The sequence below is a fragment of the Lepus europaeus genome, chromosome 1 (assembly GCF_033115175.1).
Source record: "Lepus europaeus isolate LE1 chromosome 1, mLepTim1.pri, whole genome shotgun sequence".
Lineage (NCBI taxonomy): Eukaryota > Metazoa > Chordata > Mammalia > Lagomorpha > Leporidae > Lepus > Lepus europaeus.
Genome location: NC_084827.1, coordinates 146,171,157 through 146,184,129, shown reverse-complemented (window position 1 = coordinate 146,184,129; position 12,973 = coordinate 146,171,157). Strand labels below are relative to the sequence as shown.

The 12,973-nt window shown below is 46.9% G+C and overlaps 1 protein-coding gene across 2 annotated transcripts in view; it reads right to left on the bottom strand.

The window, feature by feature from the left end:
- BMPR2 (bone morphogenetic protein receptor type 2) overlaps window positions 1-9,791 on the bottom strand; it is a 177,472-nt gene extending 167,681 nt beyond the window's left edge. The window contains exon 1 of one of the 2 annotated variants that reach the window (XM_062190049.1): window positions 8,789-9,791. In XM_062190049.1, coding sequence (XP_062046033.1) covers window positions 8,789-8,864 — 76 coding nt within the window. In that variant the 5' untranslated portion in view covers window positions 8,865-9,791. The remainder of the gene's footprint in view (window positions 1-8,788) is intronic. The other variant, XM_062190042.1, reaches the window with a different exon arrangement.
- Window positions 9,792-12,973: the final 3,182 nt, after the last annotated feature.

Below are 12,973 nucleotides of genomic sequence, written 5' to 3'. Positions count from 1 at the left end.
AAATTGGAATGAGAGGGGCCGGCGCTGTGGCACAGTGGGTTACAGCCCCAGCCTGCACCATGAGCATCCCATATGGGCACCAGTTCAAGTCCCAGTTGCTCCTCTTCCCACCCAGCTCTCTGTTGTGGCCTGAGAAAGCAGTGCAAGACGGCCCAAGTCCCTGGGCCACTGCACCCACCGTGGGAAACCTGGAAGAAGCTCCTGGCTCCTGGCTCCTGGCTTCAGATCAGCTCGGCTCTGGCTGTTGTGGTCATTTGGGGAGTGAATCAGCAGAACAGAGGAACTCTCTCTCTCTCTCTCTGGTCTATCTCTCTCTGTAACTCTTTCAAATAAATAAAATAATTCTTTAAAAAAACTAAAGGTAAAATTTAAAAAATCAGAATGAATGATAATATTGTAGAGAAGTCTAACCTTAACTAAACCTCTAATTATAAGAAATCCACTTTGGGGGCCAGCACTGTGACATAGTGCGGTAAAGCTGCCGCCTGTAGTGCCAGCATCCCATATGGGCACCAGTTCTAGACCCAGCTACTCCACTTCCAATCCAGCTCTCTGCTATGGCCTGGGAAAGCAGTGGAAGATGGCCCAAGTCCTAGGGCCCCTGCACCCTTGTAGGAAATCCAGAAGAGGCTCCTGGCTCCAGATCGGAGCAGCTTCAGCCCAGTCATGGCCATCTGGGGAGTGAACCAGTGGATGGAAGACCAGTCTCTCCCTCCCTCTCCCTCTCCCTCTCCCTCTCTCTTTCTTTGCCTCTGCCTCTCTGTAATTCTGCCTTTCAAATAAAATAAATAAATCTTAAAAAAAAAAAGTCCACTTTTAAGTTGCCAACTCTAAAATTCTAGGGTTCCAACTATTTTAAAAACACCATTTATATTTGGTTGACATTATTATTATATTTTCATTAAAGTATAAACCTAAAGAGCCTTTCTTTATATTTTTGTTCTGGCAAATTCAATATAATCAAGATAAAAATATACTGGCAAAAAATTACACTTCTTTCAAAATAGCACTTTTAAAATTTCAGAATGCCAAATAGTTTTCCCAACCTCAGCTAATTTCAAAGTACTAACTGAGTATAGCATTCAAAGAGCTATATATATTTACTAGCACCTAAGCATACCATTGGCTTTTCTCATATCACAAGCAGAAATACTATTTGAGTACAAGTACTTAAATATTATCCAGGCCAATCCCTCACTTTACAAATAAGGATACTGAGACCAAAACAGATGATTTGACCAAAGTAAACAGCTAACAGTAACACTGAACAGGAATTCAGATTATCTAGCTTCCAATCCTGGTTGCCTATCTGATTTAGTATCTACCTTCAGGGATAATTTCCTGGAAAGGAGTAGCAATAAAAGAAAATCAACAAATGAGAATAATAACAATAACAAAAGTGTATTCAAGATGATCTAAAGGGAAAGCTAAAATATTTAGAGTGAAGAGGAATGGAGGAATTCAAAACCAGGGAAATCTGAAGTCACTAAAGTCAGAAAAGGAAAGCTTCAAAGAAAGAGCAACTACAACTGTCACATTCAGTAGAAAAGTCAAAGGAAAAAATATTAAAAAGTGACTGGACTAGCAACTAAAGGAAGTCACTGCTGACCTACTAAACACTGTGGTGTGAGGGGAGCAACCAAGGAAATCAAGATATGGAAGTCTGGGGGCCAGAGCTGTGTCATAAGTAGGTAAAGCTGCTGCTGCCTGTGATGCCAGCCTCCCATATGGGTGCAGGTTCGTGTCCTGCCTGCTTCACTTTCAATTCAGCTCCCTGTTAATGGCCTGGGAAAAGCAGCAGCAGAAGATGGCCCAAGTGTTTGGGGCCCTGCCACCCACATGGGAGACCTGGAGGAAGCTCCTGGCTCCTACCTTCAGCCTGGTTCAGTCTTGGCCACTGTGGCCATCTGGGGAATGAATGAATCAGCAGATAGAAGATCGATCGATCTCTCTCTCTCTCCCCGCCCCCAACTGACTTTCAAATAAATAGAGAATCTTAAAAAAAAAAAAAAAATGGAAGTTAAGAAGTATTTACTATTCTTTCAAGAAAGTTAAGGGGAAGAAACATTTGAAGGGAGGGTGGAGCAAGAAGACACATAGGAACATAGTCATTTTCCTTCATGGCAGAATACCTACAAGAATTTTTTGTTCTGAGGTAGACAAAAAAAACAAAACAATGCTAAAAGTCTGCAAAATTCTCACCCTTGCTTCAAATAGTATGAGACCTAGCTTCAATGGGGGTAGGGGTGTAGAGGGAGGACAGCCATTCTATTTATTATATGTATCACACTACAAACACTTAAAAAGGATTCTAATACAAAAGAAGCACTAATGGGGGCCAGCAGTGTGGCACAGCAGGTAAAGCCACCACTTGAAATGCCAGCATCCCATGTGGGTGCTGGTTAATGTCCTGGCTGCTCCACTGCATATCCAACTCCTTGCTAGTGGCCTGGGAAAAGCAGCAGCAGATTATCCAAGTGCTTGGGCCTCTGCCACCCACATGGAAGACCCAGATGAAGTTCCTGGCTCCTGGCTTCAGCCTGGTTCAGCCCTGGCCATTGTAGCTACTTGGGGAGTCAATCAGTGGATGGAAGATCTCCCTCTCTCTGTCTCTCCCTTGTCTCTCGGTAACTCTAACTTTCAAATAGATAAGTAAGTCTTAAAAAAAAAAAAAAAAAGACTAATAAATGTTTCTAACTAGACACTTCAGTTCTCCTTCCATATGTTATATATCTTCTTAATGTCCCCACTACTTTTCCAGTTGCTTTCATGTGTGTATATTTGAGTAGAAATTGTCTAAAATCTAAAATACTCTTGTCAAACACTTACTATATTAAGTGCAAAATAAAGAGCATGCAACAAATATTACTAATAGTTCTGGGCTAAATGTCCACATATTTGGATTCAATTGGTCTAGAATGGTGCTCAAGAATGTACATGTATATTTCCGGGCTGGCATGGTGGCGCAGCAGGTTGAGCCACAACCTTTGACATTGGTATCACATAAGAGTGCTGGTTCAAGTCCTGGCTGCTGTGCTTCTGATCCAACACCCTGCTAATGAGCCTGGGAAAGTAATGGAAAATGGCCCAAGTGCTGGAGTCCCTGCCATCCACACGGGAGACTTGGATGGAGCTCCAGGCTCTGGCTTTGCCCTGACCCAGTCCCAGCCATTGCAATTATTTGGAGAGTGAACCAGCAGATGCAAAATCTCCCTCTCTCTATCTCTCCCTCTCTAGTAATTCTGCCTTTCGAATAAATAAATCCTTAAAAAATGTACATTTCAAACATGATCTAGTCCAACCCCATAGTTCAGAACTGAGAAAACTGTTAAGTAACCTCTTTGTCCAGAATCACATAGAATCCAGGTCTCATTAACTTAGGACAGTAGTCTTCTCATTATACAACTTACAGGGAAAGATTGTTAGTACGTCATTTAAGGCAGTAAGCAATCCTAGAATATTTCCAGGCTCCAACTCCTTTTTATCATTCATTAAGTATTTTTTAAACACATATGTGCATTGGAATATAATACATTACAAAACAATTTAAGATATGAACCCTACCCTCTAGAAATTATCAGTTGAAAGGCCTAGGCAAATACATAAATACATTCAATAGTAAGACTATATATGAGTAGGGGCCAAATCAGTGGAATGGTCAATTATTAACTGACTTCATTCAGTGCCTTTCAAAGTTAGATTTTATCCACCAGAGATCAACATTCAACTTTTTTCTTTTTCACTGTTAAAATGTTGGTCTTTAGTCACGTGCTTTGGGCTTGAGGTTAAGACACAGTTTGGGACACCTACATCCAATTATCAGAGTGGGTTCGAGTCCTGCCTCCACTCTCGGTTCCAGCTTCCTGCTATCGTGCACCCTGGGAGGCAAGAGGCAATGACTCAAGTAGTGGGTCCCTGCCACCCTCATGAGAGGCACATATTAAGTCTCCAGGTCCACCTTTGGACATTGTGGGTATTTGGGGAGTAAATCAGCAGATGGGAGATTGCTTTCAATCTCTCCCTTTCAAATAATAATAAAATAAGTAATTAAAAAATTGTTTGGGGCCACCGTTGTAGCATAGCAGGTTCAGCTGCCACCTGCAATATTGGCAGCCCATGTGCTTGAGTCCCAGCTGTTCTGCTTCTGATACAACTCCCTGGTAATGGCTTGGGAAAGCAGCAAGTGGTTGGGTCCCTGCATTCACCTGGGAGACCAGAAGGGGCTCCTGGCTCCTGGCTTCAACCTGGCCCAGCCCTGATTGTTGCAGCCATTTAAGGTGTGAACCAGCAGATAGAAGATCTCTCTGTCTCTGCCTCTCTATAACTCTGCCTTTCAAATAAATAAATGAATAAAAATTGCTTGAAAGCTTATCTTTAATGAAAGAAAGGTGTTCTGTATAGAATAGGCATCTCTCTCTCTCTCTCTCTCTCTCTCTCTCTCTCTCTCCATGTTTTATACACACACCAATGCCACATCCTACATGCCAGAATAGCTTTTACAGACACCAGACGCAAAGGCCTAAGTAAGAGCTTGGTCTCCATTCAAATGGTAACAGAACCTCACTCTTGGACCATCTTCCTGACCCTAGGAAGGAGACTGAGGATTTCAAGTCTTCATTCCTCTGCAATTGAATTACATATCCACATATTATATTAGCCTCATTATGGCAAAGTATGCTACCATACCTCTGGTCTTTGGGCTTGGCCACATGACTTTCAATAGGACATTGAAAGTGCAGAGCACAGAAATGTGCTGGTGGGTTGGGTTTGATCTCTTGTACTTTTGTCACTGCCATGACATAGCTTCTACCAGACATGTTAACCCTCCCTCCAGCCTGGGCTCCAAAGGAGACATGTGGAGCTGAACAAATGCTATTGTTGCATGCTACTAGAATTTTATGGTTGCCAACTTTTTAAGATTTATTTATTCTGAAAGTCAGAGTTACAGAGAGAGAGGGAGAGACAAAGATCTTCCAACCACTGGTTTACTCCCCAGATGGCCACAATGGCCAGGGCTGGGCCAGGCCAAAACCAGGAACCAGGAGCTTCATCGGTTGTCTCCCACATGGATAACAGGGGCCCAAACACTTGGGCCACCTTCCACTGCTTTTCCCAGGCCATCAGCAGAGACCTGGATCAGAAGTGGTACAGCAGCTGGGACATGAACAGGCACCCATATGGGACGCCGGCATAGCAGGCAGCTGTTTTACCCACTATGCCACAATACCAGTCCTCAGATGCCAACTTCTAATGCAGCAAAAGGTGGCTGAATCACCACATTCGAGGAACCCAATTAGGATTGATGATACACAGTAATGGTTTTCGGGGCCAGTACTGTGGCACAGTAGGTTAAGCCTCTGCCTGTGGCTCCAGCATCCCATATGGAGGCCGATTTGAGTTCTGGCTGTTGCTCTACTCCCAATCCAGCTCCCTGCTGATGGCCTGGGAAAGCAATGGAGGATGGCTCAAGTGTGGGGCCCCTGAACTCATGTGGTCTCCCAAAAGAAGCTCCTGGCTCCTGGCTTCAGAATGGCCCTGCTCTGCCACTGCAGCCATTTGGGGATGAACCAGAGGATAGAAGATGCCTCTCTCTGTCTCTCCCTCTATCTGTGGTCTGCCTTTCAAATAAATAAATAAACCTTTTTTTAAAAAAGTAGTGGTTTTCAATCTTGCTGAGACTCAAGGTTTTTTTTGTTTTGTTTTGTTTTGTTTTGTTTTTAAGATTTATTTATTTGAAAGGCAGAGTTACAGAGAAGCAGAGGCAGGGGCAGAGGCAGAGAGAGAGGTCTTCCATCAGCTGGTTCACTCCCCAGATGGCCACAACAGCCAGAGCTGCGCTGATCTGAAGCCAGGAGCCAGGAGCCAGGAGCTTCTTCCAGGTCTCCCACGGTGGATGCAGGGGCCCAAGGACTTGGGCCATCTTTCACTACTTTCCCAGGCCACAACAGAGCTGGATCGGAAGTGGAGCAGCTGGCTCTTGAACTGGTACCCATATGGGACGCTGGCACTGCAGGAGGCAGAGTGGGTAAAGCTGCCCTGAAACTCAAGTTTTAAATTAAAAATACATGTATAGGAAAGATCCATTCAGTACATCTAAACTGTAGTCAAACATATGCATTTTATCAAGAACCTCAGATAATTGTGTTGCAATGCCCACACTTTAATACTAAAGTTAAGATGACTAAACTAGTTATTCAACAACATTCACTAACTGCTCAACACTAACTAAATAGATGAATCTCACTTTATAGATAATGAATGTGTCCCTAAAGATTTATGTAAAACTGAAATCCCATCAAATGAATTATTTCAAATGCATTACAGAAGCTGAAGTTTAAATAACATTTGTGTTATACTCTTTTATTAAAATTAAGAGTTCATGTATAAATCAAGTATCAACTGTTCTTAGAATGGAGGAGTCCAAGGGCTAGATAGAGTTCATTGGAAAGAGGGATTCAAAAGACATGATTTATCCCTGACTCCAAAGATGGATGTGCTATCAGTCAGTCTTCCAGTACTGTTTTTCTTGTTCAGTTGCACAATTTGCACCTGTCTGGTTACATCACTCCATCTACGAATTGTAATTCTACACAGGTCCTCTCTAGTCACCTAGCACCTAACGAAACTGCACTAGCCACTCCAACATTAAGCCAAGTTTTACACATTCAGAACCATGATATTTGCATAACAAGTGCTGTACCACTATCCACTAAGTATCCCTGCTTCTTTCAAAGGCTGATCTACTAACTCCTGTTCCCAGTTAAAGTGAAGTTGCTGCTGCCTCTACTGCTGTTGTTACCATTAATGTGGTAGATAGGGGTACAGACTAAAATCCTAGCTCCAAAGTTTACCCTGTGCTTATTTAAGTTCTCCATACTTAACCCTCCCTCTCCGTTAAATAAGGACCTACAGTCCAGAACTGTCACATGATGAAGTGAGAAAATATATGGAAAGCTATCCAAATATTCTATTGGTGGTGCATAGCTTACACCAAATAAATACCAGCTATTATTATTGTTATAACTCTGAAATACAACTTCACAAATTTTGTCACCTGGTGCTAAAAAATACTAAATAAACAAGATTAAAATCATTGTTAAGCAATGATTTTTTTCCATCTATCCCTTTTAAGAGACATTATTCTAAGGGTATTTTACTTAACAAGCAGAAATCATTTATTCAAAAATCATTAGTTTTTTTTCCTCTTACCAGTTCTGATCACAAAATGATGAGCATGTCATTTTATTATAAGTGGAAATATGCATTCTAAAAAGGTATACATTCTAAAACAAAGAACAAAAACATTCTGAGATTTCTGCTAAGAAATGACTGCTTAAGCGTAAGGAAGGCCTCTTTTCATTCGTTATATTTTACAGGAACTACAAGGCTATGGCTAGAAAATTTTAGAGTTAATATAATACAAACTTCGAGGAAAAAACATGTTTTTGTTCCAAAAGGAATTGCAATGACTAATGCTAAAATACCTGTTTCAAAATACATTTCAATTCAGAAGTTCAAATTACTTTAACACAATTAAATATTTATCCTTAAAATAGTAGATATTAATCAACAAGACAATAATACCGGAAGCTCAAAAGGAAAACCTGATTTTTTTTTTTAGTATTTTCCCAGTTCAGACTCTTAAATTCAAATGAGTAAATTCTGTGTTTAACACAGCAATGAGAAACTCACTGAATCTGAAAATTACACACTTACAAAAAGAAAAAAAGCATTGAGAAACCATCATTTTGCCCTTTCCTTGTTTTTAAATGTATAATCCATTTGGCCACCCTAAACCACATTTAAGAATTATATGGACAATTCAGCCCCAAAAATTTCTAAAAACAAATCACCAAAGAGTCCTTAAAGAGTAATTGCAAATGGATTATGAGGTTCTGTCTAAAGTGCCTGGGGAACTAGTGAGATAACATCCAGAGGAAAGGATGACTACCACTTCCCTTCACGATTAAGCACAATGTCAAAGAACTTTTAAGTGTCAAATCTCCTAGAAGTCCGGCGTCAGGTCAAAGTTGTCTCAATGACAGGAAAGCCAACAGTTGCCAGATGACTAACAGAAAAGTTATCAAAATACTTCTATGCCCAACGATAATTCCAAAAGCATATAAAATACGAGTGTCCAGACGGATGTGATTATTAAAATACTTGGCCACAAAATAATATGAGTGATAATAATAAACAGTGTTATACAATCTATCGAGAGCCTCAGTTCTGGCGTCCTTAACATTGACTCTATGCATTCGGTAACATTTTTGAAAAATGAAAGTAACACGGATTCCCAAAAAGTGATCTACCTCCAAAACTAAGGGTCAAGAGTGGGTTATCTGAGTTGATGTTCCTTTTACTGCAAGCCAAATCCGCTTCTTTGTGTTAAAAGAAAAAAAACAACAACAACTACAAGCTCTGTTTCCAAAGATCTCATAACAGACACCGTTCACTGCTGATTAAAACATTATTTTTAATTCTTGCATTACCTCACAGCTAAAAATGTCAAGATACCACACCCAATATGTCCTTTTTTTTCCCCACGGAGGACGGGGTGGGGGGGGGGAGTGCAGTATGGGAGTGGGGTGTAAACCACACCGAAACCCCCCAAGGCGATTTCCCCCGCAGGAGCGAGGAAGGCGCGCAGGTAGCCGGGGGCAGCTCCCGCCCGCAGCGACCCGAGGGGACGCGCCGCGAAGGGCGAGCGCAGGCCTCGGCCTCTGCGGGCTCCCTCCCTCGCCGCCCGCACGGGAAGTGGCCGGGACGCGCCACGGGGGCTACTCACCGGCCGCGGTGCTGACCAGCAGGACGGCCCCCAGCAGCCAGGGCACCCGCCGGGGCCGCCGCACCGAGGAAGCCATCCCGGGGCCAGGCGAGCAGCAGGAGGGGCAAAGGAAGACAATCGGGGAAAGTGAAGACGGCCGGGGCGGGGGGGCTCGTCTGGTCTCCCGTCGGACTTCTCCGGCCCCTATTACAATGCAGTCTGAAAGGACAAACGGCAGGGGAGTGGACGGAGTGGCAGAGCTTTCATTCCGCGGCAGAAATTCCCTTCATTTCGCTCCCTGGCGGCTGGGGGGGTTCACTGGCCGAGGACTGGGTGCGTGCGCTCCCCAAACCGAAGGCATGTCCGTGGGGGGGCGGTGGGGGACAGACGCAGGGAGCCGAGAAGAAACCCCCGCAGTTACTTCCCTCGTAGTTTCACGATATCAAAAAAATAGCCGGGTCTGGGAGAAAACATATCCAGGGTGCCGCGGGGTGCAGCGCGGGGATCGAGGCGGGCGCCGCGGATCAGAGCGCGTTCCCGACGGCCGCGAAGGGCGAAGCGCGGCGGGCGGCGGCGCCCGGCGGCCCAAGTCGCATCGCCCGCGGCCCCGGGAGGGCAGGGTTCCCGGTGAAGTTTCGCTTCGCTGCCTCCTTCACTCCGATCTCCACAACAAATCCTCTTCGTCCACTGGATGGGAGAAGGTGCCTGCCTCCATGGACAAGCCCACGGGCTTCACGGAACGATCGTGCGAGGGTCGGGCAGGCCCGGCCGAGGGGCGGCGGGGAGCGGGGGAGGGGAGGGCAGCGGTGGGCAGGCTGGGCCCGGGCGCCCCGAGACGGCGGGCGGCGGGGAGGGTGCGGGAGGCTGCCCCTTCCAGCCCTCCGGCGTGCGCGCCTCTCCGCCTCGCTCTTTTATTCCGGCCGCTCGGTCTTGCCTGAGGTAAATTCCACCATGAAAGCCTCGTCTTCGCCCGTCAATGGCTCCTGCGAGCGAATCACAGCCCCCCGAGGAAGAAGCCGCCGCCGCCGCCGCCACCGCCGCCGCCGCCGCCGCCGCCGCCGCCTCGTCCTCCCGCAGCTCGGGGCTCCGGGAGGCGCTCGGGCGTCGCGGGCCGAGGGCGGGGGGCGGCGGGAGGGCGGATGTAGGTGGCCGGGGTGGGGGGTGAGCAGCGAGGCGGCGAGACACCCGTTGCACCCCTCCCGGGAAGCACTTCCAGCGGCTCCGCGCAGACCAGACACAAAGGGGGGAGTCGCCGCAGCTGCCAGTCTGCGGCGCTCCCGGTCACCGGAGTCGCCCCGCCTCCGCCGCCGCCGCCGCCGTCGCCGCCTTCGCCTCCGCCTCCGCCTCCGTCTCCGTCTCTTCCCGGCCCTGTCTGTCTCTGGCCTGTGGTGCAGCGCGGGCGGCGGCGCGACGAAGCCCACACTGCGCGTGCGCGCTCGCCGCCCCGCCCGGCCCCGCCCCGCGCCCGGGGCTGGCGGAGGACTCGGAGGCCCTCGCGCGGCGTGTCTCCGCCGTCCGCCGCCGAGCGCAGGGTGGGGCTGGCAGGCCGGTGGGCCGCAGTGGCCTCTGCCCCGCACACACGCGCACACGCGCACACACATCGCGTCCATGCGTGGATGGCTTGGGATCTGTGTGCATGTACGTTCGGGAGAGGGCGGCCGCATCTTTTGTCCCAAACTCTTTCCGAGCCCCGTGATTTAGTCCAGCTGAGGCGTCTCCCCAAGACCCCCCCTGGAGGAAAGCTTGGCAGAAACGACCCCCGTTTTCCGGGGCCGGAGCTGCCCCGCCTCTCCCTCTCCGTGGCCCCAAGCGTCCGGTGGGACCCGACGTTCCCAGAACCGGAGACCTTGGGCTCCCCTCACTGATCCGAACAAAAGCCGGAATTGGAAAGACCACCCCTAAATTGATGTTTGCCCTGAAGGGCGTCCTGCAGCCTCGAGCAGCGGACCCTTAGCCCCTCTCAGCGGACTGGGGATCCTGCACCGTGGCAAGGAAGCGAAGCCAGAGAGAAAACCCCTTTAAAACGATACGAGCGGCCCTGCCGTGTGTGCACGTCTGTGTGCGCGGCGCGGCTCCCACTCCTCCTCCGAGGGCCTTTATTCACAAAGGTTGGGGCCTTAGGAGCCTTTTAGGGCTTGAGGAAGGGAAGTGACGGGAGGGAGTTGCTCCCTCGGTGGAGGGTGGGATCGGGTCTTCACACCCCCCAAAATTGAGTCGGTGCTTTTGCCACCGTAGCTTTCTAGGATCTGTTTAGTCCGTTTTTTCCATTTGCAAGTCTGGTTTGTATCCAAGCAACCAGGATAGGGGAGGGGGTTCCTCCCGCCGCCCTGCGGGATCAGCCGACTTGGGTGGGATTTTGCTGGGGGAAAGGGGAGAAGGTGACGTTCGTGGCGCCATGATCGGAAGTCTGGGTTTAATTCTCAACTGCGAGGTGGAAAATTTGCGTGGGAGGGCGATCTCAAGAGGTGAAGCCTTCCTTCTCCCAGTAGGCACAGGGTTCTTCTGAAGGCTGCTTTTGCTGGTCTTTCATTGTGGCTAGGGGCAATTCTAAAGATACATTCATAAATGCACTCCTAAAGCCATACTCTTTGCTTGCTTGTTCAAGTCCCCTTTTATCTCTTTATCCGACCTTGATGTAAATAAATCTCCACATTCCTTAGGCTGGTTTCTGTTATCATACTAAATATCTTCTATAATTAGGGGTTGTGGTAATACCAGCCCAGGATTCTAAGACTCTTTTGAGTTGAAATATTTTTCTACTGTTTACCCTCAGGCAGAGCGAAATTTTTCTGTATAGTAAAATCCTTTTTTTAAAAAAGAGGAGCATATGCTTTGATGCATTGGCTTCATTACTACATTTTGTTTTGCCTATAAGACCTAAATTAACAAACTGGAATTGTTCTATCATTTGACTTTAAAGGAGATCTAGCGCTCAAATAGGCTGTATGTTGCCAGTACAGAAATTAATTGGTGATATACTGTTTTTCTTTCCCAAATTGGGAATTAAATACTTGATTATTGAATTTTTATTTCCATAAAAATTTCCTTAGAAACACTAAGTACGCGTGTATGTTATAAATAAGTTATATAGAAAAGAGGAAAAAGTTTTAGACAATATGTGAGACACGTGACATTGACTTGCTAGGAATAAACAATTAGATGCACAACCCTTTTCCTTTTTTTGTTGTCCTTGTAATGTCTTAGTTGGGACATCATTGTCCACTCACAGTGAGAAAGAATATCAAAGAAGAATTAGAACTTGGCAATGATTTAAACACCGCACAAGACAGACCAATACAAGTTATGCTCACATGAAAACAAAGGGTTGGTAGCACAGGTGAGGTCTGGCATCTCTACTGCTCAGAATGGGTTAGGTTGCTAATCACATCCCCCAAATAGCAGCTTATTGCAACGAAAATTTATTTCCCACATGTTACAATGCTTGATGGTTTCCAGGGGGCCTAGCACCAGCCGGGTTCATCAGGAAACTGATCCTGGAACTCTGGAGATTTTCCTGCAGGAGGTTATTGGTAACACCTTCAGTCTACCTCAGCGGGAACTGCCTGAGGCAAGATGGGCAGAGGGAATACAACATCGGTGCAAATGGGGCTTCAGCCAATCCTGCAGGGAGTGCTGGAGCTGGGGTGCCCTGCAGCATTGTCCTGCATTGAGGCAGGGAGCCAGGACTGTTTAACCACACATCAACCTGTTCCTGGATGTGAACTGCACCTAGGGAAGGGAAGACGCGCTTGGGAAAGATGATTCTTTTTAACCAGAAGTAACACCCCAGAGAAGGACTCATCAGAGAATTGTCAACCACTGATATTACCAGAAGGAGATTACAATATTACAGAAAGAGAAGGAGAGACAGATCTTCCATCTGCTGGTTTACTCCCCAGATGGCCACAATGGCCAGGGATGGGCCAGTCTGAAGCCAGGAGCAAGGAGCTTCATCCTCCCACGTGTGTGGCAGCAGCCCAAGCCTTTGGGCCATCCTCTTCTGCTTTTCCCAGACCATTAGCAGGGAGCCAGATCAAAGTGGAGCGGCCAGGACATGAACACAGCACCCATATGGGATGCTGGCATGGAAGATGGCAGCTTTACTTTCTATGCCACAATGCTGGTCCCTTCCACAAACTTATTGAAATATCCTTGCAAATAGTGAAGATCCATTAGATTAGTCGGGAGAGAGAAAGAATGTGTTTG